Source organism: Halichoeres trimaculatus, unplaced genomic scaffold (assembly GCF_033239565.1).
Source record: "Halichoeres trimaculatus isolate MK-OKI-2021-1 unplaced genomic scaffold, fHalTri1.1 fHalTri1_scaffold_24, whole genome shotgun sequence".
NCBI classification, from domain to species: Eukaryota; Metazoa; Chordata; class Actinopteri; order Labriformes; family Labridae; genus Halichoeres; species Halichoeres trimaculatus.
The window spans coordinates 6,346,106-6,362,741 of record NW_027437202.1 but is presented as its reverse complement, the minus strand read 5'-3'; the positions used below and the strand labels follow the sequence as shown (position 1 = coordinate 6,362,741).

Below are 16,636 nucleotides of genomic sequence, written 5' to 3'. Positions count from 1 at the left end.
AACTTTCCATGCACCTGTGGCTAACCTCAAGTTTACAGCCCTGGGAAGATAACTACATCTACAAAAAGACTAATCTGGAAGAAAATACAAATTTTAATTCTGCGTGGATGGATTCATTTGAATTTTTGCAAAATTTGTATTTTTTTTGGCAATATGTATATTTATATATATACATATACATATATATATATTTAGATTTCAAAACATTTTAAATTTTTGTTAATTTATTTTTTAATAATATTTTTGAATTTTCTTTGCAAATTTTAAAATGTAAATATTTTGTAATTGTTTCGATTTTTCAATAAAAAAAAAAATTTTTTTGAAATTTCACAAATTTAGAAAATATCATTTAAGTAAATTTTCTATTTAAAAAAAAAACATTTTTTTTTTTAAATTTCAGAGAATGTTGAAATGTTTGCATTTTTTATTTTGAAAGTAAACAATAAAAAATTAGACATCCCAGGTACGATTTCAAAATCCTTAAAAAAAAATTCTGGTTTAGATAATTATTTCTCACTTTTTAATTATGTTTATAATTTCATACACCTTATTGTCTGTATTGTGAAGGTATAGTAGATTTTGTGGCTCCAGAATGACTTAAATCCAGGGGATCTGAGGCAAATGGCTCCTATGACAGTAAATGCTGTAGACCCCTGTGTTGGACAAATTGCTTCAACCTCTTACACACCCCAGGAACACGAACATACCTCCTTGTGGCAGACGGTGCAGAGCGTCTGCAGGTTGTCCAGCGAGCACTGTCCTCCTCCTTGGTACACCGGGCGGATGTGGTCCACTTGCCAGAAATCGCCTTCGACCGGAGCGCGGATCATCTCGTTGAGCTGGAAACACACAGAATGAGAAAGCTGCTAACCACCAACAGGTTCAATTTTCTCATTAACCGTGCCCACCTTTGAATAAATCAGGATGTAGGGAATGATTCACTGACTCCTAAGCTTTGAGCTCAACTGAAATAACTTTATAAACTAATCAGTTGGTGGTTGGACCCTCCATCGAGGTGCTGGAGCAGAAAAGAAAACACTAAAACCCAAATGGTCTGGAAAGAAAAGCAGTGTGCTGTTTGTTGGAGTGAATGTTAAGTTGTCCTGAGGAGGAGTTGAAAGAAAGTGAATAGAGGAAGAAGAAAGAAAGACAGCGAGTTAAAGAGGAGGAGATAATTGAATGAATCAGAACCAGAGAAAGAGGATTCTGAGTTTGAGAGCTCCTCTGTAGACGCTCAGGCAGCTAGCGCCGATTGATCCCAGCAGATTTAAAGAACAGGCCTGCTCACAGGGGCAGAGTTCACCGCCTCTTACACACACACACTCACACACACACACACACTCTCCAGTCAATTTAACCTGCTTTTGTGCCAAAACTGTGCACCTTGCCCCGCCAGAGCCACACTGACGCACACCGAAACTCTCCTCACAGGCACAGAAGAATACCAACACACATGCCAAAAATTCTGTAACACACACACACACTCTCACAAAGACCCCAAGGTAGAAATACAGACTCATGTACACACACACACACACACACACACACATACACAAGAACCCCCAGTATGAACCGAAGAATGAGCCTATAATCTCGAGGCTCCTCCACCGCTGCGGCGTCTTATCATGTGGCTGAGTTTGTTTCCTCTAAAGCTCGGTGCATCGATCGGCGCTGATGCTGCTGCCGGCGGCGCTGGTAAAGGGGGTGATATGTGTGTGTGTGTGTGTGTGTGTGTGAATGTGAGGAGGGGCTGGCTTTGCAGGATAACAGCCAACCAAATCAAACAGGCTTACTGGTCGAGGCCTGGCACTGGGAGGAAAAATCAATGGGCCCAGCAATCCATTTACTGGGAGCTGGCCCCCTGGAGTGCAGATCAACCTGTGTGTGTGTGTGTGTGTCTGAGTGTGTGTGTGTGTGTGTAGGTGGGTGGGAAGGAAGCAAACAGAGTGCACTTACACAAAAACACAGAGAGAAAAGAGCTTTCCTCGTCAGTGATTTCTCTCACATCAGGAGACTCGTGTCGAGAAGTATTTTTAGCTTCTTTTTTTTTTTTTAATCGCTTCGTTCTTAAAACCTGACGACGGCTTTTCGTTTCCCACCTGTTTAATCGTCAGCTGAGCCAGGCAGGTGTTCTCCAGCATCTCCTTACGCTGAGAAAGCTGGGCGTCCCGCACTTTCAGGAAGAGCTCGTGGGCTTGTAGGCCGCAGCTCTGACAGACGCCCTTCTCCACCTCGAACACCCTGGTTCGCATGTAGGGCTGGCTGGTTCGCATCTGGAACTCCTCCTGACACCTTCGGGTGGAGAAACTGGAGCATTAATGTGTACAAAACAGGAGGAGGAGTGCAAGAATCTGGTGAAAGAAGCTCAGATGTTTATCAGAGATCACATTGTGCTGAATTTGAATCCAAAGACGAAACCTCCAGACACGGGGAGGGATGTTACCTTGACTGAATGACCTGAATTTGGCACTTGAAAAGCCACTTAAAGGGATTGAATTCCTGCTTTGAGTGGGAGGGAATTCTTAAAGCAACTCGCAGATATGACACATTTATTTCTCAGCTGAAAGAATTAATCGGCGATCTCTTTCAGAGTGACCGTGTGGGTGAGAAGAAAAGGAAGCAGCATCTCATTCAGGGACAGGAAGACTGCTGCGTTTTATTTTCCTTTAGAAACATCCTCATTGGTGTTACCTTCACTTGAATGTTGAAAAATGTGAAGAAGAAGAAGAAGAAGAGCTGTTATAACTTTGGGAGTTTAACTCCTCTCTGAGGACGCTTATTTATTTTGCTCATAACACTTCTCTCCCTTCAATCCCCAGCCAGTCAAGCAACAAGGTGAAGTCACTATTTATACTGTCGCCTTTTTCGAGTTTGTTTTGCACAAAAACTCTCAAATCTCCGAGTATGATTGAAATTTTAAGGTGCCAGATGGGTGGGCTTTGGCGGGGGAAAACAATCAGAGCTGAAAGTTGAAGAAATCCACAAGCACGACGTATTTGAAGTTCATTTAATATGCTTTTCTTTGAATGCCGTCTTATCAAAGGCTGCCTGGATTGTCCAATCGCAGACGCCCATCTGGCGCTCGAAGCTTTCAACGCTCATGACCTGAAGATGGGTTTATAAATCCTCGCCATGGCGATGAATATGCATCTCAAGCTGCAGCAGAGAGGAGTGTGTGTGGTTACCTGTGGCTGCAGAAGCGGGTGTCCCAGGCCTCGCCGGTGGTGGAGCAGGGCTTCTGGCAGGACAGGCACAGGGGGACGCCATCGCTGTCAACAGCCTGGAGGTAGCCGGGCTCTAATGATGGCGGATCCTCCACTTCGCCTGAGTCCTCGTCCTGGCTGCACACACAAACACGCACACAAACATTGAGATATTTACTCTTATTATTTATGTTTAAGCTTCATGTGTTTACGATTTTAAACAGCTTTAATAGTTTGCTAAGTTGTTAGCGTCTATTTCTAGGTTAATTTCGTCCCCAATTTCACCACACTCTCTTCAGGCGTACCAATAAAAAGTCTATTTCTGTTTCTTTCATCCGCTCCATGTTGCTGGCACAGCCTTTGTCCCTTTGTCCCAACACTTCCAATTTTGGTATCTTCTCAACTTTGAAGCGGCGAGCCTTTTTTCTCTTCTCCATTTCAATGATTAAATCTCTCTCTGTAGTCTTCTATCTCTTTGGCTCTTTGTTCCTCTCTCTGTCGGGCTGAATTGTAAACCACAGGGAAAGAAAATTTAGTCCATCTGTCCTCTCCACCGTGGCTCGAGCACCCTGCTGGGACAACATGGCAGAGGCCCAAAGCTGGCGCTCGTCTGCCAAAAGGATGGGCCCTGCACGTACACATACTGGAAACGATCTGTGGATGTACACAGAATGTACACATTTCACACACACACCAGCCATATGTCCGTCCTCTCTGCTTCTCTCTCTGCAGCGCACAAAGAGGCGACAGATCTGCTGAAATCACTGACTCCTACACTGAATGCGAAGCTTTCAGACTCGTGTCTTCACTTTGGTCAAGGTAACTTCTCTTTGAGGCTTCACGCACAAAAGACACAGGTTGAAATCAATTTATTTTGAGGTCTTAGCTGAGTTCTACAAGAACGATTCACATTCAAATACATCGAGGCCTTGGATGGAGATGCTTACATCCGTCGCCTAAAATCACCAAAATATTTTTCTTCATTGGAAAATAATTACTGACTCCATGTTTGTGTGTTTACAGCCTTTTGGCACCACAGTAGCACAAATTCTGAAATGCACCTTTAAGACACTTTATCGACCAACACCAGTTGCTTTGTACGTGTGAGAAAGAGTCTGAATTCGCCTCCCGTTTCCATAGCGATATCCCCTCCTGGGGTGAGCCGGCCGTTGCATCTTACCCAGAAGATTGTATTATGGGCTATATTTACTGTACTAACACACTCAGCGGGCCTTTGTGCCTCTCCCACAAGGCAAATACTGATCTCCATGGAGACTGCAAAAGGGATGAGGAATGAAAATTCACGGCGAGAGGAAGCCACGTGACGATACAAACGATCTTTGTGTGCAGAGAGGATGAAGCATCATGTGTGAAAACACGTCTGGACATGTTTCAGACACCGTATCGTCTCCTAATCTTCAGGTTTCAGCCTGGAATACATCATCAAAGACTCCTCAAGTCTTGAGGACAGGTGTGTGTGTCCCCTTAACTCACCTCTTTGAAGCACCTGACGTCCTCTTTGCAAAGAAGTTCTTCTTGGCGACCCGTCGCACGCTGCCCCCCTCCTCCTGAGCCTTGTTCAAGGAGGCCTGGGCCACCTCGTCCTTACCGAGGTACCTGAAAATGAAAATGGGATGAAAGTGGCTGTGAAAGGAGCGGAGGACTCGGGGAAAACATTATATAACCAGAGAGCTCCATGAGGAGATCACTTCACATGTAGAGCACGGGGGAGTAGGTGCAAAAAAAGGAGAGACTCTCTGGACATTAGCAGGAGGTAACATGGGAAATTTGATGTTGCTGGAGCAGAACTGTAATCTTAGTCATCCTGAGAGGAATGCCAAATGGGTGTTCTTATATTTCACTGGAAGCACACTGCGCTTAAATGCACAAATTATGACTTCTGAAGCCTGTTTTTACTATTCTACATGTGTACTCTGTTTGTCCTCCTCCTGCTCTGATGAATCTCACTTCTATCGCTGCAGCAGCAATCTAATTTCCCCACAGGGATCGTCAATCACGTAATCTAATCCATCTGCCCTGCCATCACTTTTATGGCCACTGTCGTACAGATGCTAGGTGTGCTAGTCAGGGGGAATTGCATGAAACAGAACATGTCAATCTGGTTGGGATTAAAATGACCTCGGGATGTACAGGAGAGGAGAGGATGCGGGTGTTAGCTGTGGTCTTGGGAGAAAAGGTGGCCTTAGGTTCCCAAAGTGCACTCTACTTCACCTCCAGCCCACCAACTTTCCATGCACCTGTGGCTAATCTCAAGTTTTACAGCCCTGGGAAGAAAACTAAAACTACAAAAAGACAAATCTGGAAGAAAACACAGATTTAAATTCTGTGTGGATGGATTCATGTAACTGCCAATGTGCCAGATTAATTTACATGTTTGATGTGTGGAAAGACATTAGCAAAAAAAGAAAAAAAAGGGGAGAGAAAATTTTATAAATTCATGTACTCAAATCAAGTATTCGTCAAATTTTTTGAATTTTTTTGCTAATTTATTTTATGTTTTTAATATGAAATAAGTTTGCAACTTTTTTGGAATTTCCAAAATTTTTTAATTTTTGTAAATTTAAAAAATTTGAAAATTTTGAGTTTACTGGATTTTTTTTGCTAATTTTAAAATAAAAACAAATACAAAAATGTCTAACCATTAAAAATAAATTGAATTAAATGAATAAAACGTATAATACAATTTGTAACAATAATACAATAATAATAATAATAATAATTTTAGTAGTATATTATTTTTTTGGCCTTTTTTGGGATTTTTAAAAATTCTATATCATTAATATATTATTATTCATTTTTTTAAAATTGAAAAAAAAATAACAAAATGTAAAAAAATTTGTTATAATTTTAAAAACTAAGACAACACAGGTACAGTCTAATAATTTAATAAAAAAACCCCTCTGGTTTAGATAATTCTTCCTCTGCTTTGAACTATGTATAGAGTTTCATACAGCTTATCGCCTATATTGTGAAGATAAATTTGATTTTGTGGCTCCAGAGTGACTTTAATCTAGGTGATCTGAGGCACAATGGCTCCTATGAAAGTAAAGGTTGCAGACCCCAGACACAGAGGGATGCTCTAATAGCCCCCATGGAGCAATTATTTCTTTTTCTCATCCTCTGTTGGAGGTCAGAGGTCAAACACCAGAGCTGCTTCTGGAAGGGGCTGTGTTGTGTTGTGTTTTGTGACCTTTCTGCTCATTACAACGCCTTTAAATGTGCAGCAACTATCAGAGATGATCTCCAAATTAGTTCCTCGAAACACAACGAAAAAAACGAGAGGGTGATATTAATCAGTGTCCTGAGAAAACACGGACAAAGCCTCACTCCTCTAAGAGCAGAGGGTTTCAGTGTGATGGAAAGATGGATGGAGAGACAGGAGGCAGCCATGAGGGGGCATAACCGTTTCACAGACAATCAACCCGGCTGATGAAGCCGTTCACAGATTGTTATGTAGATCGATAATTAACGCTGCATTTTGCAAAACATTCCCTCCGACAGCTCTGTCAATTCTTGAAGTTAGTTTGATGAAACTTTATTGCTGGCGGACTAACAGTGGCGCTGGCGGCATTGAAAGGAAATCAATAGCTGGAATGGCTCCTGGACTTATGAGACATGCAAGGAAATACATTTAATTCTGTTTAACTACAGAGAAAGCGACAGAGAGGGAGGCTGTGTTGATGCTTTTTGTGTCACAATGCACAAATTAGATACAGCAGCCAAATATGTGCACCTATACTTTCTGTGAATGAGCAATCCAGAGCTTATAGGAGTCTATCAGGAGGAATTTAAATATGAATCAGTTTAATTCTGCTTCTTTTATTAATAGTAGCCTCCAAGAGACACCCTGCTATTTAAACAGGAAGCTGTAGCCTCTGTTAAACTGTGCATTTACCTCACCCCGCAGGCTACGCAGGGACATTTTTATTCATTCCCACCACCTCCATCTGGACAGAATACTTTCTTTTGGGGAGCGAGATGGAAGGAAAGGTAGAAAAGATGGATGACAGGAGGCAGAACGTCGAGGAGGAGGAGGAGGAGGAAGGCACATCAAAGAGCAGAAGTTTCTGTGGAGGCTGAGGGGGAGATGAGGAAGAAGGTAAGTCTCCATCAAACACACACCAGCTTCCTTTTGGCTTCAAACGGTCCCAGCGCTGAGGCAGGATGAAACACGGTTCCTTACACTAAACTGGAGTCCAACTGCGCTTCTGGGAGAGTAAGCGTCTGTGTTTGCATGTTGTTATGTGGCAGGATGCTCAGACGGCAAAGTCGAGCTCCTGACATCACCCTTTGCTTCCTGATTGAACAATCCAGAGGTGGATTTAAGGGGCCTCATGTGACAGCTGATTGCTTCACAGGTTGAATGTTGCAGCATCAGGAACAAGTCGCTGACAGCGTACCAGCCAGTCTGTGCCCAGACCGGCCTGCGGTTCAGCTCCAGGGCCAGACCCTGCTCAGCTGTGGGATCCAGTTAACGAGCTTCTGCTGAAGCTGACTTGATTGATTGCTGCTATTCTCGACCTTCCTCTGAGAAGCAGTCGATGCTGGGCGGTCAGAGTTCTCATGATTTCTGCAAGAGCGCTGGCACCGCGATGAGAAGACGTCAAGTAACAACGCCGGACGTGTTTTCAGTCATTCACGCAATGAAGCACACTTCTGCAGGATGCAAACCAGATTAAAACCCTCTTAACTCCTCTGAAATCACCACGAGTGGCTTCTGACAGACACACCAACGGAGCTGGAATCCCTACAAAGTACATTAAGTTTGAAGCAGTTGAAAACCGAGCGCCTTGGAGCCGGGAAGGTGAGCCGTGATCGCCCCGCTGAGCCGACGCTGGAGCTTGATTGGTTCTGATTAGTGAATAAATCAAACAGGTATCAAATCAAGCCGGGCCAATTGCCTCCTACTCACACCTTGATTAGGTTCATGCACCCAAACACGTTCCCCGGATGAGAAACACTCTCCTTCTCTCACACACGCACGCACACGAGTCTACCCTGTAATTGGCAAACTCTCCCTGCCTCCGTACACGCCAGCTGTAATTAGTGTGCCAGCAACAATGCTTGTTTGTCAAAAAAACACACATGTACACACACACAGCACACATTCCATCCTCTTTTATGCCTCAGCTGACACGCTTTGATACACCCACACACACATGCACTCACACAAATACTATTCAGCCTTCCACGGAGCCTGGGGCAGTTAGTGTTTACAAATCTGCTTGTTTCTCTGTGAAATCTCCCACGTTGCTTCTCAGTTTCTGACATAATGTTGGGAACTTATTCATCTCTGTATTTCCAGCTTAAAAATATACACTAACTGGCACAACAGGGGCGCTGGGTCAGATTATTCCTGCAGCTCACAGGGAAAGTCATCTCTGCTCTTTTGTGCTGCAAAATGTTCTGTACTTTCTGATTTCAGGCTCAGAAACCGAGGTGTTTCTTTCTCCGTGAATGGACAGCCAGAATCACTAATCACAGCTTTGCTTTTGGAAGTCTTTAAGAACATTTCTCCAGCCAGTCTCTGACCTCTTGGTGCTGGAGTGTGGGCGCTTGGTGTCGGCCAGCTGCTGCAGAGCACGAGCTGGGCTTTTGAAGCAGAGGCCGCTGCGTCGGAGCATCTTCTGCTTCATGGCGGTTAAAGCGCTCCACTCCCGGACGAAACTCTGGACCTGCGGGGAAAAGAAACGTCACTTTGCTTTCGTATTCAAGCTGTCCGAGCTGTCCTCTCTTTTGCTAAATTGATAGTTTGGGCGTCGAAAGCCTCTTTTTAAGAGCAGAAACATTTTTTAAGCTTTTCAATTTGGAGGTAAAAACAAACAATTCAAACCTACAGAGCAAACACACACACACACACACACACACACACACTGCTTCCCTGATGGCTGAAAAAAACCCATCAAACCCAGAGAGAGCTTTCGATGCTTTCAGCCAAGTCAAGGATTCAAAGAGAATCTTCTGGCGAAATAACAGATAGCACAGCGAGCATCAAGGCCTAATGGGCAATTTACCTGCGTATATTACACCGGAGGAGTGTTTTTCTTCCTATGGATGATAACTGCTCTCACAGAAAGATTGTTTTTTTGTAGATAAAACCCAACATGGAGCGTTCTCACACACAGGCTTCAAATTCTGAATCACTAACTCAGTTTTTGGTTTATTATTTGGGTAACCAGAGGCTGCTTTGCCTATAAAAATGAGCAGAGGTTTGTTTTTCAGCCCAGAGAGAGGTCGAAGGTCAAGAATCTGCAGAGAGGATGTACATAACACCACGATACAGAGAGGAAACCCTGCATTTTATATTTCCTCAACAAGCTTCAGAAATGTCTGGAGGTTACTGTGCCACAAAAGTTAGTCAAGAGTCAAATCAGATGTCAAAACTCAGGACAGCTCGCTGTGAGAGTGGGAGGGCGACTCGGGCGTCTCTACAGGTCAGACGGGTTGATGCAGAAGTGTGTAGGTGGACACTGGAGGGGTTAAGCTGGACAACATGGATGAAACATCTTAGCTAATCTGATGTTTCATAAACAGGGTAAAATTTGATCCCCCTCCTGATAAATACGCGAGCAGCTAGTCTCAGGTTGTACCGACCGCCTCAGGTTCCCCGGCGCAAAGCAGCCCACATTAAAGCGCTTGTTTAGTATCGATTTTGATGGACAATTGCTGTGTAACAGGGCGTGAATGATGGGTCAGAGGACGGATGCAGCTCACGCCTTCGCTTTACACAGCAACATAAACAAGGTGACAGGTGGGGTGTCTGTCAGCGGCTGGGTCGCTGCCGCGCGGCAGATTGCAGGATTTAATATTAGCTGCTTGGCGTGCGGGGTCGTTTGAGGCGATGATCCGTCTGCTTTAATGACCCTCATAAAATGACACTTTCTCTTTCCTGGTCTCCTCTCGCTGCCCAAACCCCCAGAACCACCTCCTCTCTTATTTCTTCTCTCAATCACCCCCCTCCCTCTTCCCTCGTCCTCTCCCTCCTCTCGCCTTCAGGCTCTGTCTACATCCAGACTATCCTTCATGCCGCGCTGCTTCTCCACAATCAGCAGTGTCATTACTTTCACATGGCATTCGCACATGCCTCTTTAATAACCCCACACAGCCTCATCATACCGGGTCAGTGGAATTGAGGAGATAGCCCTTCTGACTGTCCTATCACACTAAACGATCTGAGCTGAAAATTAAAGCAGCCGATGGGCTAACTAAGTGAAAACTTTCAATTAAACTCTTGAGTTTAAGTTTGACTCGTCTTGGAAATTATGCAAAACCACATGGTGGAGTTTTTCTTGTCTTTCTAATCAATCAGAGGAAGGAGATATTGGTAGCAGCTAGGAGTAAACTCCAGTGGAATTCCCCTCCAAGGCGTTCTCGCTGTAATGACTCATTAAGTAGGGACGTCTCCCTGGTGTAAACACTCAAATCCACATGCACACCCACACATATTCACAAATATCAATTGTAGGAGGCACACAGGGGCACACACACACACACACACACACAGCCTAGCGGGAAGGGCAGACCTGTTTTCGATTTTCCTGGCATCGGCTGAAGGCCTCGGGCAGGTCGTCCCAGTTGGTTAGCTTGATGTCCTGAGGGATGAAGCTGAAGTTGAGCGGAGTGGAGTCCTAACAGAGGAGGAGACAGAGAGGAGGTGGTTACATTGAGATTTTATGTTAGTTTGTGCAAACCTGTGTTGATTAAGAGTCATTTTTGGATTTAGTGGCAGGTTTTTTCAGACACAGCTCAGTGGCAGCACCACTCTACTCTCTGTCCCTTACATGGCTCTTCCTCGCTCCTCGCTGGCTCCTTGTGTTTTTCTGCCCAAACAGTTGGTGAGACGTGGGATTTTGCTGCTGAGTCACCGGTGTAACCGGAGCAAACAAATACAAACCCCGCTCGTTTACTTGCTCAGTTTACTTCGACGCAGCGGAGTGATTGTTTCACTTGCCTGACGAGAATAAATGTCAGGGTAATATTGTAGTTATATAACTTAGATAGGAGGAGGGGATGGCAAACAAGCCTCACTGATGCCATCAAATGGATGTTACCTTTATGTGTCAGAGGAGGGGGCGGCGTTCTGTTTTCTTATTTGTTGCTACAGAAAAATTTGCTTGGAGGCTTCTGTTGCTTTCTCAGATATCAAAGATGATGCTGTGATTGTGCGAGCTAACGAGATGAAGCCAAACAGGTGACGGTGCGGATATTAGATCTCTGAACACGGGACAAAAAGAAACATCTTAAAGTCGTTGAGACATTACCCACTTCCTCCTCTGGCAGATCTTCTGGAAACCAAAGGAGCTTGTTAATGCTCTCCATTGTTTCTCCCCTTTATTGTAATCTACGTACTCCACTTGAAGCTAATGCTTCTCCTGTGACAGTACACGTGCGCTAGCAGCAAAATAATGAGGGATACAGAAGAGTTAAAAGAAAAGCGCTGCATATACCCAGAAGAATGCACCTCACTGTGATTATGGGTAATCATACTGCCACAGCTTGGAGGTAACGGCATAATCACTGTAAAAAATATGCACAATAAAAAGCATTTTCCCAGTTATTACTGCTTCATTAGCGCTAACTACTGCCAATTTGAAGCCTGGGAAGCCACTTATGCTTGCAGCTGATGGTGAAGACGGTGATTGTGCAGGAAGGCTTCACCAAAAATGAGTGACCGGTGAGTGCTGCAATGCCAAGTTCAGGGATCAGGTTGGAAGATGAACCCTTTAATAAAACAACACCTTGAAGTGCAGTAAATAGACATAAAATTCCTAATACTCTCGACAAATCTTCCTCCTGATTGTGCACCAAGCAGCCCCTGGTGCGAATTCAACGCCTGGCCCCAGGATTATCCCGATGTGACAGCATTGAAGCCAAATTCCTACAGTTTATCATTTAAACGACAGCGGGGGACATTTATCTCCACGGCTTATCGTCCTCAGCAGTGCGTACATGACACTTGTCTATTGCCATCAGGGTAATATTCCATTGGTGATTCAGTTCAGCGCTTTGGACCTCTCTATGTGAAACCCTCGCGTCTCTTATCTGGCGGAGAAGGAACCTGATCCCTCATGAATGAAACAAAAGGCCGTTAAGTGTCACAATCCGATCGATACGGAGGTCTGTTGGCAAGTGGCCCTCAAGAGGAGAGGAATCAGAGTCAGAGCGGGGTTCAGCTACACTTTATCTCAGTCGGAGGAAAGTTCGATGACAAAAGCAGCGGGTGTTTGTTTCCAACTCTTGGTCAGCTGTTGCTCATCACTGTTCTAAACAGAGTCGCAAGATGTGGATTGTTTCCTGTTTACAACAACTTTTTATTTCAGATTCTTCCACCACAGAGAGCAAGCACGCTGCGCTCAACCTCCTGCATCAGTTGATCACAGCTGCTCCACATCACACATGTAACTGAGCTAATTCCAGCGTCTTCAATCATCATCATCTCAGAAAATGTTTCATCCCTCATCTTTGACTTTCTTAATTCTGTCTGTAACCGTTTCCTCACATCTCCCCCGTTTGCTAATTAACGAGACGTGAAAGAACTGCAGGTCTCTTACTTTTCTCACGCTACGCGTTGTTGTTTGCGGCTTTATCTTGATAAAGACATCTTGATCTCAATTAGACTTCACACTCAGGGAAAAAAAAGGAATAAATTATGTTTTTTCACTCTCCAGGTGAATGTGACAGGAACAAAACATCAAGTGGTTATAAAAACTCTACATGCCCTTTCAGTCTCAGTTATTCCATTAAAATGAGATCAGGAATTAAATATATTATAGCAGACACTTTAGACTTTCATTAAGACAGTTTCTGTTTTTCTGACAGTTTTCTTGCGGCTGTGTCTTTGAAAACCAGAGGATTACATGTTTGAAATACAGGAGGCAAATATTCAGCAGGAAATCGACCATTGTGAGATGTTTTATTCACAAAAGGCACCAAAACATTGGTGAGGGAAGTTTTTAAATTCAGCACTTTTGAAGCTGCAAGGTCAAATTTGGCCAAACTTTTCGGTTAAAACATGAAAAAAATGTGTTTTTGAATAAAAGAGCTCCATGAAGTTTGCTCAACTTTTGGGATCAGCCTCAAGTGGCCACTCGAGGTACTGCAGTGTTGTTGTTTTTTTACCTCATTTTTCAACAAAGAGGCTCCCAGCTGCCCTGTTGATAAGGGGAACATGTAAGTGGGTTAGAGACGTGAGCAGGTGAGGCAGACCGCACAATACGAAGACTTTGAAATGAAAGCAGGAAATGGAATGATTAGCTTCTTGTTTACACCTGTGCTTCATCGGCGGCGATACGTCAAAATGTCGGACTTTGTGACAGAAATATCTTTCAAACTATCGTCTGTAAACAACGCTCAGAGTAACAGGTTCAAGACTATCTGGCCCCAAAAGGTCTGCCACACACACACACACACACGTGTCCAATCAAGCACTCACACAGCCTGCATTACCTTCGAGTACAGATATATTCGGTCTGTGTACTGGCTGGCACAGAACTGCAGGCTCGGGTAGATGGGATGGGCGGCACCAGCGTCTTCTCCATCATTGCCCTCATCATCATCATTTGCATCAGCAGCGGTCGACACACACGCCGCAGCTCCCCAGTCTGCAGGGAGAGAAGGAGAGGCTGGCTAATATCTCACTGAGTATTTTATTATTGACTTGTTATTGGCTTTCGCAGCTTTATTGGTACCTCTGCCTGCTCCTCTGGTGATGCAACGACCAGCAGAGGCATTAAGCAGCGGCAGCTTTTGAGCCTTATTATACACACGCACAATAGTGAGGAGATGTATTTGTGGCTAATATTCAAATGGGGAAGTCGTAAACAGAACACCTCTGAATAAATTACCTTATACTTCAAATTATTGCCTTTAAAGACTGTTTCAGGGGCTGGGATGAAAATAATTATCCCTGACATTTTCATGTAAATAAGAATAAGGTGATTCTGCCGGTGTAACAAGCAGAAATAACAAGCAGCCTACATCGTCCTAATACTCTGGCTGCTCTCCTGTTTCTATAGAGAACAAGAGAGGGTTGTTCAGAGGGAAAGACTTCCAACACCTGGTTTTAAAGTGGTGACAATGAGGAGATTTTACAGTCAGTTGTACAAATGGAGGGATAATTTGGAATCAAGTCCAGAGAATATTTAAGTCCAAATACCGAAGATTTTAGCGCCCAGATGTTTTGGCATCCCTTTTGTACACTGGATAGAGGTTGGAGCACACCATCCAGCTTTACATATGGGTAATTTAGCCAAAGAGTTTACACCATTTCAAACCTGGGGTCCGTTTCCACCAAGCAGTCCGGTTGGGATCAGTACAGTTTGGTACGGGTCGGATCACTAAAGCCTGATTCTGCCAACTGTGCCATCTTTAGTAGGAGGAGTCTAAGCTAGATGCTAATAGTTGCGTCAGATATGTGATAGCCTGAAGGCATAGCAGCGATAGGGGACCAAAAAGGGGGACTGTACAGGTTGGTGGAAAGGGCCCTTTAACCCTTGATTGAACGCAAAATGCTCTGGCTCCCATGCTAATTAGCCCCAAAGCTAACTGGGCCAAAACTTAGAAACATATTCAAGAGAGAAACTCTTATGTAACTTGTCAACAACTTATCTGTAGAGTCTCTGACAGGAATCAGAGCAACTGGATTGCGCTTCACGGCTAATAAGCTATGATAGCTTTCCCTGTTTTGTTCTCTCATTCATGACAGCTTGCTATTCTTCATCCAAGTTCACCAAAGTTCAATCCATCAGCTGCTCTGATTCTGCTGAGATGAACTGGTTTCATTCAGAACGCTGTTGTTTTAGATGCTAATGTGACGAGGCTATTAAACGTGTCAGGATTGGCTCGTAACGCTGTGTTTTGATTATTATTTCCGGCGACAGGGACAAACACGCTGTAATCAGGCTTTAATAAGATTCTGAGCCGGGCTGTACTCACAGAAACGCAAACACAGGATTGATTTCAATCTCATCCAATGCTTCTCATAAGGTTATTCTTTACATGTCGCGCAGCAGGTCCCTGGCTTCAGAGAGCAATTTATTTTTCGCAATTTAAGTCAAGAATTCACCAGATGGAAAGAAGTGAAGGAGAATGAAAGAGAGGAAGAGATAAAATAACAGTCGCCGAAGGAAAAGAGAGGAAAAGAAGAGATGGAGCGGGTCATTAATGTCGGCGATGTAGCTCGCTCATCCTGCCAGCATCCAGCAAGAAAAGGTCAGCCGGTGGAAATGAGACCGCCGCTGCTCGACCACGCTTCATTTAGACAATGACCTATAACACTCTGATAATACTCGCCTTAAATCACTCCGCGTGGCCAGTTGTCTGCCGTGTTTTTGTGTGTTTGCAGGAGTGTGTGTGTGTGTCACTCTGGCTTGTTAATGGGAGGAAATACTGACACAGGCTGATGTCTGTGACAAGAAGTGTTTCCGTCTAACAAGTGTGGCCGTGACCTTGCGGCAGGTCTCGGCTGGTTGCGGGTCAGAAGCGGCTTCTGTGCTCGTACGCTGAGAAGATTGAGTGACGGATGAACAAAGCGGAACAAAGGCGTCTTTCCCATCGTGCTTGGGGAGGTGAGGTCGCGATCAATCCTGGGGTTGTCAAAGAGGGCAGGAAACGGAAAGCGAGGATAGAGATTTTCATAAACAAAGTTATGAAATCGTAGATGAATTTCTTGGTGAGAGTCTCCATCCTCCACTTTGTTTCTGCAAATACAAAAGCTGCAAACTCTGCACCAAAAACACTCTTAGGACACCAGCATTTCACAGCGATGTGCACCCTGTATTTGTTGTAAGCAGTTTTTCCCCCTTCCCCTGTTTGCAGTGGCGGAACGCGCCAGCTGCATTAAGTGGGCCATTTATACGATGGGGGCAATTCATCTTACAAAGCCGTCTTATTAGACTGTCACTTACACAGTATGAACAGTGCCTTCAAAACACCCCGAGGGATTTATCTGTTATTTTACTGCGAGAGAAAGAAAACAACGCCTAATTGGACTGAGTCATCTCATCTTCTGCTGGATCGAAACAAAAAAGATATAGATGGAGAAAATATTTCTGTGCTGTGAGTGTGAGATTTGGTGCAGCTGATCCCAAAGAATGTGTTTCAAGGCTTAAATGTTTGTGGTCATGCAGATAGATAAAAGAGCAGACAGTACAGAGAAGGAGGGAGAGGGGAGAAGTGATTGCCTGTCCGTGCGGTGAGGAAAGTAATCTCAGAGCAATCAAGAGGTGTGGGCGTCCGGCAGCTCTGCGGTTTGCCTTCTAAAACCACGGGCAGGTAGAGGAAAATCATTAGGCATCGCTCCTGACCCCATAGGTCACTTTTATTGGACAACCGCGGTGTTTCATACTAAACCCACGCTGACAGAGACAGACAGCAAAGGCATGTAACTAACAAACTGACTAACAGCCGAGGGG

At 44.3% G+C, this 16,636-nt stretch overlaps 1 protein-coding gene across 2 annotated transcripts in view; it reads right to left on the bottom strand.

Moving 5' to 3' along the window:
- Positions 1-569: 569 nt before the first annotated feature.
- zranb3 (zinc finger, RAN-binding domain containing 3) overlaps positions 570-16,636 on the bottom strand; it is a 46,795-nt gene continuing 30,728 nt past the window's right edge. The window contains exons 15-21 of one of the 2 annotated variants that reach the window (XM_074664604.1): positions 13,671-13,825; positions 10,748-10,852; positions 8,757-8,899; positions 4,698-4,820; positions 3,186-3,341; positions 2,100-2,292; positions 570-839 (exon numbers count right to left, since the gene is read on the bottom strand). In XM_074664604.1, the coding sequence (XP_074520705.1) occupies positions 681-839; positions 2,100-2,292; positions 3,186-3,341; positions 4,698-4,820; positions 8,757-8,899; positions 10,748-10,852; positions 13,671-13,825 (1,034 nt within the window). In that variant the 3' untranslated portion in view covers positions 570-680. The remainder of the gene's footprint in view (positions 840-2,099; positions 2,293-3,185; positions 3,342-4,697; positions 4,821-8,756; positions 8,900-10,747; positions 10,853-13,670; positions 13,826-16,636) is intronic. The other variant, XM_074664605.1, reaches the window with a different exon arrangement.